Source organism: Rattus norvegicus, chromosome 9 (assembly GCF_036323735.1).
Source record: "Rattus norvegicus strain BN/NHsdMcwi chromosome 9, GRCr8, whole genome shotgun sequence".
NCBI classification, from domain to species: domain Eukaryota; kingdom Metazoa; phylum Chordata; class Mammalia; order Rodentia; family Muridae; genus Rattus; species Rattus norvegicus.
In genome coordinates, this window is record NC_086027.1 from 53,750,715 (window position 1) to 53,772,883 (window position 22,169).

General features: G+C 42.3%; 2 protein-coding genes across 12 annotated transcripts in view; one reads left to right on the top strand and one right to left on the bottom strand.

Annotated features, from left to right (window-relative positions):
* Poglut2 (protein O-glucosyltransferase 2) overlaps positions 1-22,169 on the bottom strand; it is a 52,970-nt gene that overhangs the window by 2,231 nt on the left and 28,570 nt on the right. For 2 of the 3 annotated variants that reach the window (XM_063267167.1, XM_063267166.1), the window contains exons 3-9: positions 7,662-7,867; positions 5,293-5,498; positions 4,885-4,962; positions 3,379-3,551; positions 3,021-3,258; positions 1,275-1,484; positions 523-612 (exon numbers count right to left, since the gene is read on the bottom strand). In XM_063267167.1, the coding sequence (XP_063123237.1) occupies positions 523-612; positions 1,275-1,484; positions 3,021-3,258; positions 3,379-3,551; positions 4,885-4,962; positions 5,293-5,498; positions 7,662-7,743 (1,077 nt within the window). In that variant the 5' untranslated portion in view covers positions 7,744-7,867. Of the gene's footprint in view, positions 1-522; positions 613-1,274; positions 1,485-3,020; positions 3,259-3,378; positions 3,552-4,884; positions 4,963-5,292; positions 5,499-7,661; positions 7,868-9,422; positions 9,875-22,169 lie in introns of those variants that run through there. The other variant, NM_001277228.1, reaches the window with a different exon arrangement.
* The window catches only part of Bivm (basic, immunoglobulin-like variable motif containing), a 36,241-nt gene continuing 24,242 nt past the window's right edge, over positions 10,171-22,169 (top strand). For 3 of the 9 annotated variants that reach the window (XR_005488841.2, XM_006244881.5, XM_039082902.2), the window contains exons 1-2: positions 10,435-10,848; positions 17,856-18,357. Coding sequence is in view for 8 of the 9 variants with exons in the window: in XM_006244881.5 (XP_006244943.2) it covers positions 10,435-10,848; positions 17,856-18,357 (916 nt within the window). In the remaining variant the exon portion in view is untranslated. Of the gene's footprint in view, positions 10,307-10,434; positions 10,849-10,999; positions 11,416-17,763; positions 18,384-22,169 lie in introns of those variants that run through there. The other 6 variants (XM_006244874.5, XM_017596228.3, XM_039082901.2 and 3 more) reach the window with 6 other exon arrangements.

Sequence of the window (22,169 nt, forward strand, 5' to 3'; positions counted from 1 at the left end):
TAGTTTTATTGACTGCCTACAGTACCCCATTATTGCCAAGCAGTCTCCCAATGCAAGTATTAAACAGGCCCGATCCTACTTAGCGCCCAGATTAATGATCCTGGGCTTGTCCAAGGGAAGTATGACCATAGACCCCTTGAACTCTCAACCTGTCAGGACATGCCTGGGCCTTTTTCTACCCAAGTTTGGACTTGCTTTCCACACATAAAACCCCAGCCTCCAAATAGAGGCCTAATGTCAACACTTTTCACTTGAAGATTTCAACTCTTTTTCCCCTTACAGTGCTCAGAGCTGAACCCAATACCTCATGAATGTTAGATGTGTACTCTATAGTAAGCTACATTCCCAGGTCCCAAATACTTATTACTTAGTATTTGTATCTACTTTCTATCAAAGTAGTACATATATGTCCTCATACTAATATACTTTTAGAACATTTTATGTAAAACAGTGCTTGCCTGCAGCATGTCCACTGCCAAGCAATGTGAGGAGTGCGCTATTCGTGTGTGTGAGAATACGAACCTGGAACAGCTTGAAGTAATAACAGAATATATCATCACCCATTAGATTGTTTCTTGCAAATTCTTGTCCTGCTTTTGCTATCTTCTTTGCCTATAGGAATTTAAAAATCAGACAAACAAAACACCCTTTAATGGAACTTTTTTTTTTTGTCTTGCAGATGTACATAGACCTTAAGACTACACAGTGAGATGACCCAGAAAACATATCCTCGAGATATGTTTTGCCTTAGGTGGCAAAAGGCGCATTCCAGAGAGTGTGTTTGTTCAGCTCAGAGAGGTTTGTAAGATTTGAAAGTACAAGTTGGCGTGTGGGATGTCTTAGAGATAAGCCTCCCTCGGAAAAGACGGTTGGATCCAAGCAAAGTAGCAACAATTAGTCAAGTACAGAGTATGAAGCCTTGCACGCTCTCCATTTAGTTTTCAGCATACATTTAGTTGAGCCTTACTTGTAATATTCCTCATTTTATTCTATAGTAGTTACTGACACCTACTGCCAGATAGGCACTGCTTACGCCCATGACCAACCTTACTGAAAGAGAAAACACAAACAAGCCCAGAGTTTGGCAGAGTGGTCAGCCAATCTAAAATGCTGTTATGTTCATCTCAAGAGGAAGTACATGCTACTCTCAGTCAGGCAGCATCCCATGTATAGGTAAATGCTGAATCCGAACATCGCGGTGTCCAGGCATGTTTCCAACACTTCCGTAATACAGGGGCATGAGCGGGAGCAAGCTTCCTGAAAACTGAACTTACCTCCGCATCGTGGTCTCTCGCCCACTTGAGTTTTTCCAGCAGATCACTTAGGTTGCTTTTCACTGGAATGTAGTGTTTCCAGGGCTGCAGTTCATTGTAAAAATGCTCGTAGTAGATGGAGTCCTGCTTCAGGACGACACTATCGCCTACCAGGAGATAGGGCAACCGGTATGCTGCCACAGTGCCGTCAACATTTATCTGATACTTGTGCTGCAAAATAGAGTATAAGAGGGAATTTACCAAATTCCCATTTCTACTCACTTTTCTTCCTCTTTCTATGAACCATTTTGCCATCCTCAGACTGACTTTCCCTCTCCACTAAAATTAAATAAGTTCTCTTATTATACACTGTGTTGACCTAGAGCTAAAAGTTCATTTGATATGGCCCCCACGTTTCCCAAACACAGCTACATATCTAATGCTGAAGCCGCTAGCAAACTAATGATGTGGATGTCCTAAGGATACAACATAAAGAAAGGTGGCACTGTAGCTGTTAGGTGCTCTGCTTCTTTGTTGATTTACACATGCAGCTATCGCAGCACATTCTGTACCATGTCAATAGTGTTTTTAAAATACAACATGGCTATACATATTTCTTAAAGGAATGAAGTTTTGGGGTAAGAGCATCTATGAGTAATACTATGGAAATCAGTAACCCTAGATGTAGAAAATTCAACATGCAAGAAGAGGCCAAGTGATGAAATACTGCCTTTCGGGCTAGGAGATGGCTCAGGCAGTAAACTGCTTGCCATGAAAGCACAAGGGCCTGAGTTTGGATGCCCAGAACCTTTTCACAAAAGCTAGGTGTGATGGCATGTGCTTGTCATTCCAGTGCTGGGGAAGGGGAGATGGGTGGGTCCTTGGAGCTTGAAGGCCAGTCAGTCTAGTTTAACTGACACACTCTGGGTCAAGTGAGAGACTCTGTAAAAGCCAAGGTGTATGACTCCTGCAGAATGACACCCAAGGCTCTTCTGACCTTTAAACACACAGGCTCGCACATAAGTATGTACCTATGAGCACACCATCCATCCCTTCTGAGAAGCAATGCCTCATCACGTCTTTTGTTACACTTAAAAGGCATCAGCATGGTGAACTAATAGCACCCTTAAGGTCTATCTACTGCCATAGAACCCATGAAATAGTGCATCAGCAGCCACAGAGCAGAGGGGCTCACTAATTTCTTATTTCCTCCCACTTTTTTGTTGACCTAAAGAACTTCAGAAACCTCGCTGGGGGTGGGAGAGTGGGGTGGCACTGGTTGAAAAGTTGTGAGAAAGAGGATAACTTCCGGGGGAAACATGAGGAATCCACACCAAGGTGCAGAAAATCGTTCGTCATGCCCAGAATGCCCGGGCCGAGCATTTGGATGTGTTTCAAGTCATTCTTCGGCAGAATGCCTGAGAAGAGACACCTGTTTCGTATCTTGTTATGATGCTATGATTTAGGGGAGAAGTACTATTAAAGTGATTATGTATACTCACTAATAAAAACAGGATTTGAGCAAACACACATTTGTCTTAAGGGTTAGCCGGAAAAAAAATATAGCTTTTCCAGGTTCTGAATTCCCATCGTGCCTATTCAATATCAGTGCTGTGTGGTGAATCCAGATTCAGACCAAATCAAACCTCAGTACTTATTGTGTTTTGTGACACCTTCCCATTCTCCGTGACTTACAGACTGTAGTTTCCTTTCCCCAAAGTGCATAAATTGGAAAGCAGAAAGGTATGTCCATAGATGATGTCATACCTTGAAGAAATCAAAAAATGAAATGTGTTTCACAATGGGCCCATACAGGCTCTCATCGTGTTTAAAGAAGAAGAAATTCGTGAAAGCGGCATCGATGAGCTCTGGATGTTTTCTGCTAAGCTTTACCAGCTCTAGTCTTTCTTTGCGGCTGTCTCGGCCCCTCCAGACAGCTGTGGAATTCTTACTTTCCCAGGGAGGCCCTGTGTTAGCTTGCACCGACATCATATCCAGACTTACTCTGGAAGACAGAAAACAGAACATGTCTTCCTCCAAAACTATCAATTCATGAAAGCAGATAGAAAAGAACTCACCAAAGAGAGCAAACCAAGGCTCGGGGTCAACCCTGACCATCTCTCACCGGCCCATGGTTTCTAGAACAGAGTCAGTCAGGTCATACGTAGGCATCACGATATCCCTGGACTCTGTGGAGCCACACCAGGAAAAAATCGGCTGAATGTTGGAGGTGGATTTCTTTTTCTCCAAAGGCCAGTCTCCCAAATTAACAAAAAATTCCACTTCTGGCATCCTCACCTAGAGGTGGGGATAAAAAGAGCTTATTCACAGTCTTTGCGTTGCACGCAATCATGTATTTATCAGTTAACTAGCATTTGGAACTAAGTATGGTGGTGCTTATCTGTAATCCTAGGCTGTGGGGCTCAGGCAGGATTGTTATGAGAGGAATGCTGCTGCTCTAAATTGGCTAGATAAGGCTGGACTGGGCCGCATAGTTCGGGGCCAGTGTGGGCAATATGCTGCCTCAAAATATGAAAAAATGGGGATATGTGAGACTATGCAGATATGATATATATGATATACATATATGAAAAGGTCACAATGAAACCCATCATTCAGTATGGTGATTTAACAAAATTAGTCAGTGCACAAAAAAAGGCCAATCTTTCCAACTTTAGGCAATGACAATCACTTCAGGTTAAATGGCCAGAAACCTTTCAGAATATGGCATTCGTACAAGTACCTTATACGCTTTCTGTGGTGTCCAAGTTGGCCATCAGACTTACTACAAAACCAAGAAACTGGCAAAGATAATTTCTATTGTTCTAATATTGCCAAGAATCTAACAAAATCATAGAGAGAGTGGAGAGAGAAGAGGGTGGAGAGAGGGAGAGAGGAAGTGTTGCTGAGAAATACAGCACTTGGGGCTTTAGCCCTGGGTTCTTGTTAATGAGGCAGAGGCATTTTCTTTCCATGTGTACCACTGCTATAGACTTATTTTCCCTCCATAATAATAATAATAATAAAATATATATATATATATACATATATATATATATATATATATATATATATATATATATATATGTATCTGCCTAAGTCCTAAACCCCAATATCTTAGAGTTACCTTATTCAGAAACCAGTCATTGCTGATGTAACTCATTAAGATGAGACCACACAAGTATGTGGGATGGGGTTGTCAATCCGATATGATTGGCATCTTTGGGAAGGGAGAAGGGAGGACAGGAGGAGACCCAGAGACGCACATTCTTGAGGGCAGACAACCATGTGACAAGAGGCAGAGATTAGACTGACAAAACTCTGAACAAAGGAGCACCAGGAATAGAGGACAAGCAGCCAGAGAGAGGCAGGAAAGAATGCTGCCAGAATCTTAGCAGTGTGACCCTTTCAACACTTTGATTTTGGATCAGTGGCCCCCAGAACCATCCTCTGCTTTTTAGGGTACTATATATAGCAGCCCTTAATATCTAATGCATACATTAGGAAAAAATAAACTTTAAAATAGCAATATAGAAGGCACCAGAATAGAACACTTTATATTGATGTTAATATTTTGAAAAATTGAACCCAGATCGGCATTTCTATCACAATGCAGAGAAGATAAACTAACCTTTCTAGTCAACGACAGTAGTATTGCATCCATGAAAATCCTAAAGCCAACATGCTCACCGTGAGTCTTGATGTAAACCTAGGAGAAAACTTGACATTTATTGCACTGTGGAAAGGGACTGGCAGGCACAGTTAAAAAAAAAAAAAAAAGGTGCTCTTACTCTCTCTTCCTCCCCTCCTACCCCCTCTTGCTCTTTTTTTCTTCAATGCTCTTGCCCCTTCCCCACCCCCGCTCCACGTGCCCATGGCTGGCTGCCTTCACACACTTCTACTCTTCTCTCATTAAACCTCTCCACATGGAGAAAACAAAATGTATATAGAATGATGTTTAACAAAAGTAGCCAGATGTAATCAAAAGGTCAAGACACTGTGGAGTCCAGAAAAGAAGCAAACCTCAATCATACTGTACCTTATTGTCCTTTAAGGTATAGTGACATAGGCTTTGCCTCTGTCCAAATCGTTTTGGGATTTCTGCTGCAATCTTTTCAGGATCAACAGTAGGGAAATGTGACAGATCTTTCTGAATCTGAGTGATAGTTTCTGGACAGTTCATCTCCCGTAGCCAGGCTGCACTGTCTTCCAGAGGGCAGTCACAGTTCTCGTGGTAAACTGGTCCTATTTACAGACAGACAGCAGCATAGCACACCGGTGAGCATTTCACGTAACGACTGAATGATAATATAGAAATGTTCCGTGAACTATCAACTTTCTATCTGGCCAGGCCCTCACAGCTCTTCTTCCTATATTTTTCTATTCTGGCCTACTTTGCACAGGTGCAAATCAAGTCAATGGGTGGTGTACATGTTCTATGAAGATTTAATTCATTTGTCCTTATATTTCACATAATGATCATGGGGCTGGAGAAATGGCTAAGCGGTTAAGAGTACTTGTTGCTCCAGCAGAGGACTATTCCCAGGACCTATAATGACCCATAACTTCAGGCATAGAGGACCCGATAGCCTCTGTGATACCTGACATGTGTGGACATGCCCTTGTTACAGGCACACATATGTATTTATAAATAATTTTTTATTTCTAAATCTTAGAAAGAATAACAAAATATTGGCAAAAAATTGAGGAATCTATATGTCCTGAAGGATAAAAGTGATATGAATTACTATTTTACTGGCTTATTACAAAAACAACTTCTTTGGGTGTCTATGGGCTAGAGAGATGGCTTAGCTATTAAAGGCTTGGCTCATAATCAAAAATATAAAGTACTTTTCTCAATGGACAAACCATTGCCAGTACAGCAGAAAAAACCCAAAGGACTCCAACCTTCTTCCTCCCTTCCTTTCTTTCTTTTTCTTTTTTTTAGGAAAACAAATATAAAGTAAAGGTAAGCCTATAAACTTGTCATCTCATTAATATCAAAATGAATTAATTATACATTTATAAAAATAATGCCAGCATAACATAAGAATTGAAACTGGAAGTGTATTATTCCTTTCTGATATTTTCAGATTCCAACCTGATCCAGTCAATAGATGACAATGGAATATATTTAAATGCTTCGTTGGCTGGACTATACCAAGGAGTCCCAGTAGCATGTAAAATAATTTATACAGTTAGAAAAAACTCTGTAATTTTCTTGTGGTCCTATCTCCCCATAGAAAGGGAAAAATGTTGTCTTTTAATCACAAAGTTCTCTTCTTATCCCTATGGGAGAAAACAGCAGAGAATGTTTTTGTAATAGTGGGATGCCAATGACTACCAAACCAATGGTTAATCCCTTTTTCTGCTTCAAGCCATCTGGCTGGTCTGGAACTTACAACATAGATAAGGCTGGCCTCAAACTTGTAGAGGTAACTTGCTTCTCACCCTCCTCAGGGCACTGGGATTAAAGGTATGTGCCACCATGCCTGGCAATCTTAGTGATGAGTAGAAGACACTTAATCAGATCATTCCTTCACGAATCACCTAAGACTACATATTTAACTTGATTATTCAGACAGGTGTTATAGTCAGTCTTGAACTGCAATATGGGTGCTGGGAACCAAACCCAGGTCCTTTGGAACAGCAGCCAGTGTTCTTAAGCATTGAGCCATCCCTTTGGCCCTATAAATTCTTTTTTAATCCTAAGATTTGCACAAACATGCACACAAAATAAATAAAAAGTCAGAAGTAGTGCAACATGAAGGTGGTAATAATGAATAAATAAGTATGACTTTTTGGAGACTTTGTCTCAATTTCATATCAAAAATATCAATTATTTTATACATACATGTATATGTTATATGCTATTGTAAGCGGTGTTCCAAACGGCTTATAAAACTTTGTTGTAAATTATGGATTAAAAACATCTCTAATGGCCAAACATGCATTAGTATCCATTATGTGTATATGCATATGCTCGTGCACACATGAATGCAGGTGCCTGTGTAATACAGATATCCTCCTCCCTGAAGCTGGAGCTCCAAGTGGCTCTGAGCCTCCTGACGTGGGGGATGGATCCGAACCCTGGTCCTGCGCATGAGCAGCGTGTGCTTCTCACTGCTGAGCCGTCTCTCTAGCTTTCTGACTTGATTATTCTCACTGAAGTGTCCTCAAAGAGCAATTTCTCTAGTAATGTTTCCTGGTCTTCAATGAATTACAATCACCATGTAAGTAATCAATATCTCTCTTTTGCCAGGTTGCCTAATTTAGTTTTCAATTAGAAAAACATCTAGTGTTTTCATTTAGTGAAAAAAGTTTTAAGTTTTTTGATGGAATTCTTATTGATGGAATGACACGCATTTTTGTGTATAAATCCTATCGTAAAATTTTGTTTCAAAATACCTCTTAAAATATAAGGAGACTTGGCGACATGTTGCCCATGGTGTTTAACCTCTATCTTCAGATTTCTGTAGCTTGCATACATTCTATATCTCACTATAAAGGACCCATCCTTTCGATCTAAAACCTGGACACCAACTCTAGTGAACTGCTCATCAGGTGCTGAGATTTGAACCTGGAACACCTTTTCTCCTGGAGAAGATGTAAACCTGTTATGGAAAACAGTGAGAGATGAGGGTTATTTTAAGAATAAATGCACACTATTTATTCTCTTTAATCTGTAAAGCTTGGACATTCTATTATATCTTTCTTTTAAGATATTCTTGCTTTGTCAAATACAGAGGCGAATGCTAGCAGCAAACCACTGAACTGAGAACTGGACTCCCAATGGAAGAATTAGAGAAAGGATTGAAAGAGCTGAAGGGGCTTACAACCCCATAAGAACAACAATACCAACCAACCAGAGCTTCTAGGGACTAAACCACTACCCAAAGGCTATACATGGACTGACCCATGGCTCCAACTGCATAGGTAGCAGAGAATAGTTTTGTTGGGGAACCAATGGAAGGGGAAGCCCTTGGTCCTGCTGATGTTGGACCCCAATGTAGGGGAATGTGTGTGTGGGGTTTGGGAAGGGGTGGTGGATGGGGAGGGGAACACCCTTATAGAAGAAGGGGAGGGGGTGGGATGGGGGCTTATGTCCGAGAAACTGGGAATAACATTTGAAATGTACATAAATATCCAATAATAATTAAAAAAAAAGAGATATTCTTGCTTGCTTCACTCTTAGGGTTTTAGTACCAGAACCAATATGATGGAACAAAGATAAAAATGAAGATAATGATAACATAAAATACTTTCATAAGACAGTTGCCAGGAGATAACATTTAAGACTAGCAATCTATTTAGCATACACAACAGAGCAATATTTCTATTAATTCACGATCAACACTTGTGGCCATTTGTCATTTGTTAAATGTTTACTTCAAGGATGATCTTATTTGAAAAAATTGTTCTTAGTGGCTCAAAAGAAAATTCAGTATTTGTGGAGCTGGGGAGATAGGTGAATGGTTAGGAACATTTACTGTTATGTAAAAGACTTAGTTTAGTTCCTAGTACCCACTGTCCTTAAGGCTCATAGCTATCTGCAGTTTCAGCTCAAGGAGATCCAGTGCCCTCTTCTGGCTTCCTCCAGCACCTGGACGTGAGTATATACCCGAACCCACATCATGTAATTAAAATATTATTACTAATAAAAGTCTAACAAATATACCAGTACTCTAAATTATGCTTAGTTATGGGGAAGATCAAAATAACTGGTCTATCATGTTAGCAGCACAAGTGTTTTGGACTGAGTATTCCTTCATTTGGGATGTGTTTAGTTTCTAGTGTTTAGTTCTCCCAGTTGTACTATTTTTCTTAAAACAGCTTGTGGGAAAGCATTTAAAAATAAGAGATCTGTTTAGTCTCGAGTCCTATCTAAACAGCCAAGAACAGAGCTGTTATTATAGCAATATTACTTATACTATACTGATACATATTTCAGAATTATTCCTAAAGTCACAGAGAAAAGTTGATTTGGAAGAAAAATAACCAGATGTAGACAGCACTCAAAAATTCTAGAATGTAAATTGCCGGCAGAAAAGACGAGTGGGGCATGTAATAAGATGAAGTACAAAACCAAAATAAACAATAGGAACAAAACCCCCTTCAGTTACTTTAAACCGCGATCCCAAATAGTTGAGGAGTCATTTCTCCACTTACTGTTCCCCTGAGGTATCCACCGCCCGAATGTAGAAATAGCGGGCAGGAAGGACCACGTGTGCTTTTAGCCCGGGTCCCCATATTTCGCTCTTCTCTGGGCTCAGCCTCCTCTCTCCACGGGTCTGGGCAAGTGCTGGCACAGTCCCCAGAAAAAGGCAGGAAAGCAGCGAAATGCTGAACATTTACAAGACCGAGTCTGGGAAGATCCACGATAAATGCAAATGTGCTAAGTGGACCGAGCTAGCCTGGGTAGGTAGTTGTACGGTGGTCAGTCCTAGCAGCAGTCGAGGTCCCTAAAGTGTCGCTTGATGTGCGAGGTCCGCGAGTGGGACTACGCTGTGCTCAGGAATGTTACAATCCGAGCATGTCCAGGAGAAGGATGCCACTCGTTCTGCTGAACCGGGTAAGAACCGCAGGCTCCTTTCTCCGGACAATGACAAACTGGAGTTACTCTTGCCACTAGAGCATCACTTTGGGAACGAATCCGTCGCAGGTTCTAGCCAAGGTGAGAGGAAAAGGATTGGCCTGCGCTGTGACCAGTCTTAGTAAGGTCTTCTGCTAGTGGATGAGTGGGTTAGAGTGGACACGCGTCCTGGGCCCTCAGCTTCCTGGGATTTGTAGTTCACCATAGGACTAGCGGAAATCCTGCCAGGAGTCCAGCCCCAACTCCTTTCCTTTCCTTCTTTCCTTTCCTTTTCCTCCCTCCCTCCTTCCTTTCCTCCTTCCCTCGCTCCCTCCCTTCCCACTTTCTTTTTTCAACTTTGGAGCACGGCTTTCTGGCAACCCTTAAATACAACAGTTGTGCAACGCAACTGGCAATTCTGGAGTCACAGCTAAGATTTCCCAACTTATATTTTGTCCACGGTATCCACCGCAAATGGCAGGTACATATTAAACGCTGAAAGGGAGGCAGGTGTTATCAGTAATATCCAATCACCCGGCGTCAAGGTCCTGGTGCTATTCTTGTGATCTAAATGGGACGAAAGATTCTGGGCCTTGGGTAGGAGACTTGATGCAGATCCAGTGTTGCCTTCCAGCACCAGAGTTCCGGGACCCAACAGGAACAGAGGTATTCCCCAGCCGAGGGCCGAGCCCAGGCACAGCCGTGCGCTCCGCCTCTCCGCAGCGCCGTCACTGCTTTGTTGCAGGACAACCCCCATCCCCACCCCCACCCCCGCCGCTCCCCTGGAAGCATTTGGGTCGAGCTGAGTCTCTACGGAGAGGTGTAAGGGATAGAAATCACCGGAACAAAGCTCGTCTTGGGGGTGCATCCGTGGGTATCCCTGTACTCTCTTCAGGAGCGGGTCTCCACGCTGCGCTAGCGGGTCCCAGGCACCCGGCCTGCAGTAGCCATCCTCTCTCTGCACTCTCGCTTCTGGGCCAGCGAGGTCAAGAGGAGTCGCAGGCTCTGTCCTCCCTCCACGGGGTAAGGGGCGTGGAAAACACAGATCCCCAGTGGCTCCGTGAGCTAAAGTCGGCCTGGTTGTGAGCCAAGGCAAGGGGGTTCCTTTTTGTCCCCCGCTATTGTCATTATTGGTGGTATCAGCTCATTCATAGCATCCTCCCCTCCCAGCTCTCGTGCAGTTACTGCCTGCATGCCACCAGCCTCTCCAGCTCTTAGCGCGTAGGAAGCGGCCCCCTACAGGCCTGCGCGCTCCCCCTCCTGGCAAACCTTTTCTTCCGGCTGGGAGTGAGGGAGCAGGCCGGGAGGAGGTTAGTAGGCTTTCGGTCTGGCCTTGGCCTGTGGGGACTGGGGCACCTGTCTCTGTGTTGGCCAACGCGGGACAGGAGTGGGAGAGTGGGAACCTGGCACAGTAGCACTGCTGCAGTTGCACTCGCGACGCCCCTGCTCTTCCGGTTCTCCGCCTGCACCGTTGTCACCTTCAGGTGGCTTCCGAGTCTCAAAGAGGGGGCAGTGGGAAGAAGTCTCCTGGCTCCTTAGAGCCTGAACTCCAAGAGGGCACCATGTGCTGCATGAATCCTGTACTTGCAGGTAGGCTTCCCAGGTTAGGTCTGATGGTCTAGGCTAGGCTGATGGAAAAGCGGGGGCCCAGCTGCTGTCTTAGCGGTTCTCATCAATCCTCTTCAAAACATTTTTTCCGTGTCCCAGTTGCTTTCTGTACAGAATATTGATTATACTTTTTGTGATATGTGGAAGGCTTTACCGAGATTTTATAAGATGCCTAGTTCTCTACTGAATGTGATACTTTAGCATGTAGACACGAAAGGCACATAAACTGAAAAGAATATAATTCAGGCGATCGATATCAGCTTTGCAAATAGTATGTTTATTTGACAGAACTATTCATTCCAAAGACCTTCACAAGTCATTTCTCTAGTGCTATTCTGGAATCTTGGGGTTCATATCGCTTATGAGATACTGTGAATAAACTGAAATCGAGTGGTACTTCTGCAGTTATTCTCATTACCAAGTCTTAATACGTTAAACAAAATGAGGGAAACAATTTCAATAATGCCTGAGGCACCTAAAATATTTTTTTGGACCTGGATTCTACAAAGGCTAGGCCTGGGGATACAATTGACAGGAAATGAAGTTCATTTTCATTACCAATTAACTGCAAAAGGTGGAGATGTAGATCAGTCAAAGAAGTAAAATACTAGCATGGGTTCTGGGTTATTCTTTTTCATTTTTTCTGTGAATATCTTCTGATATTTTATAATTTTCCTACAATATCTTTTACTTGTGTCACCAAACCTATAAATATATGTATTTTCAGAGATATTCACATAAAACAGTGGTTTAAATGAGGAAATGTTGATACCTTTCATTTTTCAGTGACAACTATGTAAAATATATCTTCAGGTAGATGGCAGGTTTGTTTTTTTTTTTTAAGATAAAATGAGAACAAAGAAATTATTCTTGTTCTGTGACCATTGCTTAAAGCAAACAAACCAAAACCAGAAGGTTGTATGTTTTATTAATCAAGTGCTTTACTCTTAACAGCGTTATCTAGCAAGTTCAGTCATAGTTTTCATTCATAAATGAAGCTGTTTCCCTTGACTATTCTATTTATTTAGCTTTGGTTATTTGAGTCAGGGTCTTGCCCAGTGTGTGCTACTGGCTGGGTCAGAAGTAGCTGTGCAGTTTAGTCTAGAGTCAGTCTTGCAACAGCCCTCTTATTTCTGCCTCTTGAGTTCTGGGATTGCAGAAATGGTCTACCACATTCTATTTTGACCATACTTTATTTTCTTTCTGTATGTTCCAAATGAGCATAAAATCCTCAAACTGATGCATTGTACTGGTCCCATAGTCAAATTGTTTTCAAGGTGAGAAAGGCAGTGATGGCATGCGATCTGCAAAGGGTAGGGCGTAGGGTGCCTGGGATGTACGAAATCAAGCTTTCCCACTGCCCCAGCTGACCATCTGTTATCCTTCTACATTGTGTCTGTTATCCATGTACACCCAATCACAGACACAATGCCCCTCTTCCACACAGCTTTTAAAGAAGAACATGAGCATCACAGACAGGAAATAGGAAATGGAGAATTCGAGAAACCCAGTGCTCAGAGCAGAGCAGTGTGGTCTGCAAAACTCATGCATTGTACGTCCCTTTGTGTCTTCTTCCACCGTCACCATCAAACCTCAGAATGAGGGAAAGGAGAAAGCTCAGGCACTGTCTGTAGACACACTGAGATGTTTTTACCGAAGAATATTCTAAAGGAAAGCACTGCGGGTGCCACTTTGGGCGATGATGTTCTTGTGTCCTGTAAGCCATTGCTAACCGAAGAGGAGAAAACAGCAGACGTGAAGTCGTGAGAAGGCGCATCTCATAAGGCGAGCTCAGATGGGAGTCCCCAGGAGTGGTCTCTTAGATTCCATTATGGTGAAAGGGCCTTTACCCCTTTCATTCAGGAGATGCTGGAGATTCCCGTTTATCATCACATCTGTCTGTTAGAGACTCACACATAGGCTTGTGCCATTTACTATGTGATGGTTACTAAAAAAATCATAACCTGTGATTCTTTTCACGACTAATGTTTAAAGTAAGCAAATGACCCCCATGGATGGGCTCAATTTCTCGTGCACTGTGTGGTCACTGGAATCTGGAATGGCCAATCTTGCCCTGCGTTAGGTTTCCTGCGATGTTGTGCCTCACCAAGGACTTGCTCCTTTGTAAGGCTTGAATTTCTCTGAATGGCCTCCTATTCAACTTTACTATTTCCTTCTTCAGAGGAATCAGGTCAGACTTGGAGCCCAGTTTTCCCTGAGACTGATCAGAAGTCAGTGGCAGTAAGTTTAAGGCGTAAATTTTATTTGTTGGGCATGACCATTATCATGATGCATGTTTTATCCCTGCATACATTTTTTCTTCTGGTCAGTGTCAGTACCGTACTTTAGGGAATATTATTTAGTCTTAATTCACATGCTATGGTGGTTTGAGTATGCCTAACCCAGGGAGTGGCACTATTTGGAGGTGTGGCCTTGTAGGAGTAGGTGTGTCACTGTGGGCGTGGAATACTTTACGCAGGGCTGAATGGGCCATCCTAGTAGGAATATGGACGATGTTGGTGAGGGTGATTTGAACTGTGGAAGCCTGGCTCTAGACGTTTCCGAGAAGAATTTTAATATGTGGCCAAGAGACTATTTGTGTGATGTTTTGATGAAGAATGTGGCTGCTTTTTGTACTTGTCTGAAGAGTCTATCTGAGGCTAAGGTGAAGAGATTTGGATTAATTCCTTTGTTAAAGGAAGTCTTAAAACAGTCTGATATAAACTCTGTTGTGTGATTACTAAACTTCTCTCTTATGAAAAGTGTTTTAATGAAAAGAAGCAAGCTGAGAAAGGAAAAAAATTATAAAATATATGGTTCAAGTATTAAAGGGGCATGTGAAATGGAACTGAATCCTGTGTTCAAGGGTATTAAATTGAATTAAAGGGGCAAGATTCCACCCAGCTAAATTCAGGTCCAAGCTTGGTAGTATACAAGCCTTTAATCTCAGGAGGTGAGGCAAGCAGATCTTTGAGCTTAAGGCCAGTTTAGGACAGAGCAGGTTCCAGGTGAAGGAAATCCTAAGTGCAGTCATGGTGGTAACACCTTTAATCCCAGGAGACAGAGCCATGTAGTTCTCTGAGTTCAAGGTCAATCTTAAGAGCAAATTCCAGGACATTGACGCTAATGAAGTGAGGGAGTTGGAAAACAAAGCTGGTAATAGGATATGGGGGAAAGGAGGGCAGGGCATATTCCAATCCCAGCATGAAGCAGATCTCAGCAGCTTTGGCCACATGGCTCTGGCTTTAGAGTCCAGAATAGAAGGGGCTAGAGGGACAATTGATGCTGGTTAGCTGGAGCTAAGAAATTAGTAGTGATTAAGAAGAGACCAGCATCACTGAGGTGTAATCTGGTGTTTTCTGAGAGCACAAAGAAGCTATATTCCCAGAAATAGCCAATGCTGTACCTCGTGATGCAGCTAAACTTGGTAATGTTGTAGAATCACCCAGGTGGTACTGGTTTTGAAGGTAAGAAGGAGTCATGGAGAACAGATGAGGCTGGGCACTGTGAGAGGCCATGGTTAAACATCGGTGGAGGTGCAGCATTAGTTGTAGTTGATGGCCTAGGACTGAAGGGGTCATGCAAGAAGTTGAGGCTTGGCACCATGAAGGGAGCCTAGAGAGGTTATTGGTGAAGCCTAAGGAGATGTCAGTACCATATGATGGTCACCAAGAACAGCAGCAGCACTGGAGTGGAATCAACCAGAGCCTAGAGTGCTCCAGAGGACAGAGCCCTTTGAAGGAGTCCAGAAGATCATGTGTGGATCCCAGACATTGGAACAAGAAGCTGTAATGTTGAAGTGGCCTTGGAGACCCTGAGATGTTAGAGATGCTAGAGCTGTGGAAAACCTGCAGAGGAAACCTGCTAGCAGGGAGTGGAACCAGCCCGGGAAGACAAAACTTCGTTGCAGTCAGTAAAGATGAAAAGGGAGTAGAGGTCTGAAGACAGTTTTGGCATAAGATATGGAGATACAGAGTTTGGAGTTTGCCCAGCTGGTTTCCTGTCCTGATTTGGGGACTAAGTTAAGTGATTGGATGAATCTCAGAAGAGACTTTAACCTTTGGACTTTTAATATTGTTGAGACTGCTATAGACTATGAGGACTTTGGAAGTTGGAGTAAGTGTATTTTTTTAGTTATGGCCCATAGACTTTAGTGGTTGGGGTATACCTAGTCCAGGGACTGGCACTATTAGGAGTTGTGACCTTGTTGAAGTAGGTGTGTCACTGTGGGTGTGGGCTTTAATACCCTGGTTCTAGCTGCCTGGAAGAGAGTCTTCTCCTAGCAGTCTTCAGCTGAAGGTATAGAACTCTCAGCTCCTCCTGCTCCATGCCTGCCTAAATGCTGCCATGCTCCTGCTTTGATCATAATGGATTGAACCTCTGAACCTATAGGCCAGCCCCAATTAAATGTCCTTTTAACAGTTTCCTTTGCTATAGTGTCTGTTCACAGCAGTAAACGCTAACTAAGACACGTGCCATGACTCACTCATTACAATGTACACTTCAGTAGCCTTTTAGGAAATGCCCTAAGTTGTCCTTTACTCTATTCCTGTGTTAGTTATGGAATATTTTCATTGTTTTAAAGAAAAAGCTCATCATGTTGAACCTTTCATCCTAAGGCAACTGCTGAGGTGTATTGTGCTTTGTAGACTTGTTTCTCCTGGCGATCCTGGACTGTGAAGGGATCAGTTCCTTTGTGATTGGCATGTTTCCAAAGTCCATTCATGCTGTATCATCATCAGTAGTTCTTTCTATTGCAAAGTAGTATTTTACCAAATGCATGTGTCACTTTTAACCATAGGTCGGTTGCTTTGGTTGTTTTCACTTTGTGCCATTCATGGGCATGGTTTAATGTTTTTTCTTTTTCCATCTTTATTAACTTGAGTATTTCTTATTTACATTTCGAATGTTATTCCCCTTCCCGGTATCCGGGCCAACATCTCCCTAAGCCCTCCCCCTTCCCTTCAATATGAGTGTTCCCCTCCCCATCCTCCCCCCATTACCACCCTCCCCCCAACAGTCACCTTCACTGGGGGTTCAGTCTTGGCAGGACCAAGGGCTTCCCCTTCCACTGGTGCTCTTACTAGGCTATTCATTGCTACCTATGAGGCCAGAGTCCAGGGGCAGTCCATGTATAGTCTTTAGGTAGTGGCTTAGTCCCTGGAAGCTCTGGTTGCTTGGCATTGTTGTTCATATGGGGTCTCGAGCCCCTTCAAGCTCTTCCAGTTCTTTCTCTGATTCCTTCAACGGGGGTCCCGTTCTCAGTTCAGTGGATTGCTGCTGGCATCCGCCTCTGTATTTGCTGTATTCTGGCTGTTTCTCTCAGGAGAGATCTACATCTGGTTCCTGATGGCCTGCACTTCTTTGCTTCATCCATCTTATCTAGTTTGGTGGCTGTATATGTATGGGACACATGTGGGGCAGGCTCTGAATGGGTGTTCCTTCTGCCTCTGTTCTAAACTTTGCCTCCCTATTCCCTGCCAAGGATATTCTTGTTCCCCTTTTAAAGAAGGAGTGAAGCACTCACATTTTGGTCATCCTTCTTGAGTTTCATGTGTTCTGTGCATCTAGGATAATTCAAGCATTTGGGCTAATATCCCATTTGGGCACTTGGTTTAATGTTTTCCACATTTATCCAGAACAGAAATTTCCACATTACATGGGGAGTGTTGAAATGTCTGAAAACTGTTCTGTAACCCTGGATCATTTTATATCTTTGATAGTAGCTTATGAAGGGTCTGATTTTACACACACTTTCTAATGCTCACTGTTGCTTGTGTCTTTTTATTATAGACATCTTGGTGGGGATGAATTGGCAAACCATTGTGGTTTGGATTTGTGTTTCCATAACAACTAGTGGTGATGGGCTTCTTTTCATGCATTCATTGTTCATCTCTGTAATATCATTGCAGATGTGACTTACCCCCTTTTAACTAGGTTATTTATATTTTATTCTCATATTTTGTTTTAAACTAGTGTGTGTGTGTGTGTGTGTGTGTGTGTGTGTGTGTGTGCGCGCGCGCTCCTGCTTCTCCTTACCCAGAGCTGGCATTGTGGCTCACACAGCTGCTTATCTATTTTTTAATGTGGGTTCTGGAGATCCATCTCAGATCCTCATATTTGTGTGGCAACACACTTAACCAACTAAGCCATATTCCTCATCCCACAAGCTAATCTCTACTATAAGATAGATGGTTAGTAATCATTACTCAGGATGTATTATAAAATCGATAAGCCTTGAGTGCAGGTATATGAATCATACTTGTGTTTGTGGCCATTTATCATGCCTGCTGGGTATCCAATCAGTCTTTCTTCTCTGTCTTTTCTTAGGATCCCATTTGTCAACTCTCAAGCTTTTATAGAATGCTGTGAATGTTTGCCAAAGTTGTTTTTTAAAAGACAGGGTTGCGGCTTCTTCCTAGGAACAGAGACGTCTGCATTTGCTCTCAATGCCTAACATCACTGAAGCTGGAAAAGCCACCGATTCTGGACGCGATGAGTACAGATCTGAGAACAAGTCCCCAGAAGAGAATCTACAAGGTGCTTTACCATCTTTCTACGCAAATGCCTCAGGAACACCTGTGGGCCCCAGAGGAGATGGGCATTATCCTTCGAGTTGTCCAGTGACTCATACTCGAGAGAAAGTTTATGCCATCTGCTCAGACTATGCCTTCCTCAACCAGGCAACCTCAGTCTACAAAACTCCTAGCCCAGCCCGCTCTGCTTGCCTCCCCGATAACACCTCGCTTTCTGCTGGAAATAGTACAAGATATATTGGAATCCCAACTAGTACATCAGAAATAATCTATAATGAAGACAATAACTTGGAAAACTTACCCACCAGTATGGGCAAGCTGCCTCTGGCATGGGAAATCGACAAATCTGAATTTGATGGGGTGACTACAAATTTGAAACATAAATCAGGTAAGAAGGAGCCATGGAGTTTACAGGTGAGAACAATGAGGAACAAATGCCATCCACTGCTAAGTCTTGCATGAAATGTTTTCTGTTGCTGAGCCAGGAGCAGCACTGACATCTTATCTGTCATTGCAGTTTTTGTTTTATTTTGTCTTGTTTTGCTTCTTTTTTAAGTAACCCTGGACATAGTCTCTGATTGTGTTGCCCATGGAAACTTCTAATATCATGTGTGCATTTGAGGAGCTTTGAAAATCAAAAAGAATGAAATATACATATTAAAGATAAGAGCACAGTAGCTTTGAAAAGGCTACTGATACAGTTAGAATATTACTGTTATGTTGTCGTTTTGTAGAGACATGTGATTATTTTCTAATGCAGGAGATATTAAGACATTTTTGTTTTGAAAAAATTTGAATGCAAAAAGAACATCTGTTTTGATCACAGTCTAGTTTTTTTTTAAAGTTACAGTTATGTAGGATATTAGCCAAGGAGAGATCTCTTTTCTAAACCATATTCTAAAGTCCATTTTATTTCTCATGTATGTGTGTGTTTCTAAGGACCTGCTTTTTCCATGTGTTATCTGCTACTCGTTTCAGATTTTAAAAGAAAGTTTTGTTTGATATCTCCTTTCCTCCTCTTCAGTGGTAGCTTTAAAACTCCCAGATTCCAAGGAGTTCATGCTTCAATCGTAGGTGGCACTGATATTTTTGAGGAGCCAAACTTAAGAAATACTTGTGTTATATTATCTAATAGTATGAACATGGTGATAGAAGAACAGGGTCATATAGCATTCAAATTGCTTTAAATTGGAGATAACAGTGAACCTATCAATATAGAATTCTTTGTCATATCAAACTTTTAGCAGGATTATATAAGGATTAAACATATAATTAAACATTCTATATATAAGATTTAGTGTGTGTATGTGCGTATTTATATATTATCTATTATACTTATATAATATTGTTATACTTATATAATATATACTTATATAATATCTATTTTATGTATGTATACAGAAATGGACATAAGAATAGTTATATTTGGAAGTATATACATTCATTTCTATTACAGAAATATGAATGGAAAAGTTAAATCTCTGGGACTAAAAGCAAACATCCTTTAGAATCTACTTCAAAAAACGACAACAGCCAAAGGCTGTGTGATGTAAGAGGATGTGAGTGAGAGGATTGCATTGTTCAGGGTGCAGGGTATAGTCCTTACCTTTGCGCTGGGGTGCTCTTCAGATAGTAATGCTTCTTTACTTTCCTTGAGTTACAGTAATGCAGGGGTTATATGAAGTGGTTGCCACTATTCTGGTTGTGTAGGTGAAGAAACTGAGGCTTAGAGGAGATAAATCTGCCCAAAGTTCACAGCTGGATAGAACTAGGATTTTACTTCTGATGGTTTTACAAAAATCTCTGTACTTCTGCTTGTACATTCTGAAATCAGTTGTTACAGAGATTGTTGGGTATATGTACAATTCTCAGGGGACTGGTATGCTTCATTTGTGTCAATATTCATGTGCAATTTTTTTCTTTAGTGTTGAGAATTAGTGCTGTGCGGTTTTCTTAAAACAAGATGGGGAGTGCTTTGTCCTGTTTTCTGTGGGTTTGTAGTGGGTGTTAAAAATTCCTAACCTTCGGGGCTGGGGATTTAGCTCAGTGGTAGAGCGCTTGCCTAGCAAGCTCAAGGCCCTGGGTTCGGTCCCCAGCTCCGAAAAAAAGAAAAAAAAATTCCTAACCTTAATTATGGAATTGCCTTATTAATAATTTTGTTGTTCTGTAGGGCCTTTAGTGATAACTCATTCTTCACTTTTGGTCCCATTTGCCCAACCTGGCTCCCTAAGTGACTGAACAACACTTTCAGTTGCTAGTTACTGGACCAGGGGATGTGTGTCAGTTACCTTGCTATGTGTTGAAACTGACTGAAATTAAATGTTGCTGCCTTTCTGGCCTTGCCTTAAAATGTGCTGCCCTTGCAGAAGTCTCCAGAGTTCCAGAATGGCATCCTGTCATTGCAGTTGTTACCTAGGTAGAAGACCGCCTGCTGGTGTTCTCTATTCTCTGCTGTTGAAATTTAAAAGTGTAATTTGAAACTCTGTTACTAGGAACACTCACATGTGTAATCTTTATGCTCTTTTCAAGAATTGACCTCTCTTAGCTAGACATGATGACACTGTGTATAATCCCAACACTGTGGAGGGCGGAGCAGAGTGGCCATGAGTTTACAGGGAGTTCTAGGCTGACTCAGGCCACGTGGCTAGACCTTAGATTGTGGGGAGTGTTCGTTTTACTAATATGGCATGTGTCTGAGGACCTTGTTATGGAAACTGTTTTAATATTGACACAATCGTCCTAGCTTTCTTTTGGGATGCTTGTGTAGTACATTCTTGTGCATCCTCTTTTGGATCTAGAACTGACCTTGCTTTATAGCTTCTGCTTCTTACTCGCAGGGACTTGGTGTCTTTATGTTTCACTAGAGCACCAAGTCTGTATCATCTAGCACAACTATCAGATCTGCTTCAAAGTCTGCAGTTTTCAAAAGCTGGGGCAGGTCAGAGGCAGAGTTGGTCTTTTGCTTGGGGTTAACTCATTTCTTTGTTTCTTCACATGCTATATTGATTTTGAATTTGTCCTGGATTTGGGGACTGCTGTATTATATCCCAACAAGAAAGTAAGCAAGCAAGCAAGTGATCTCTTACTCTATTCTCTGTCTTCCTCCTTTCCTCCCTCCCCTTCTTTGTGTTACTTTCTGTTTCTTGTGTTGTGTTGTGTCTGTCTGTGTCTGTGTCTGTGTCTGTCTGTTTCTGTCTGAGTCTGTCTGTCTCCCCCCCCCCCCCCCCTTCTCTTTCTCTGTTCCCCACCCTACCCCGGTTGATTTGAAACTGCAAGCTCTGTCTTTTAAAGATAGTTCTGTTCTTGTGTTGGGCCCATTAGCGCTGGCTGAGTCACTTAGGGTCACTCTGTGCATATATGGTCCAGGTCTTAGCACAAGATTTGGGTTTCTCTCTCTTTTTTTTTTTTTTTTTGTTTTTTTTTTTTTTCCGGAGCTGGGGACCGAACCCAGGGCCTTGCGCTTCCTAGGCAAGCAGTCTACCACTGAGCTAAATCCCCAACCCCGGGTTTCTCTCTCTTTTACAACTTTCCTGTTTTCAGGTTCCTTCCCACCTCACTTAGTGGTGGGTGTCCTGTCCTGCCCCTGTCCCCCCTTCTTTTTTTTTTCTTCTGGAGACAGCAGTCTGGCTATATACTCTAGCACGGCCTATAATTCTTTTTTATTGAATTTTATTTATTTATTTTTACTTGATGTGTTTTGCCAGCATGATGTCTGTGCACAGTGTGCATGCCTGACAATCTTAGAGGCCATAAGAACATGATGGATACTCTGGAACTGGAGTTATAGATGGTTATTAGCTACTATGTTGTTGCTGAGAACTGAACCCTGGTCCTCTGCAAAAGCAGCGGTTAACTTCTGAACTGTATTTCCAGCCCCCTTGCCTCTCATTCTTAATATCCCTGCTTCGGTTTTTTTTTTTTTTTTTTTTTGAGGACTATAGAACTGTGCCACTGCACACAGCTCTGAGTTTTCATTTATCATCTTTCCTTATACATTTCTGAATACCAGGATGGGGTGTGTGTGTGTGTGTGTGTGTGTGTGTGTGTGTGTGTGTGTGTGTGGCAGCAGAGGGCTATGTGCATGTGTTCTTGGTAGGGTAGGGTTGGAAAGAAAGGATGAGATGATGGTGCAGAGCCATGGGCAAAGGTCAGTGCCATCGAGTGGTGAAGAGACAGAATTGTGAGGGGCTTCTTTTTTGT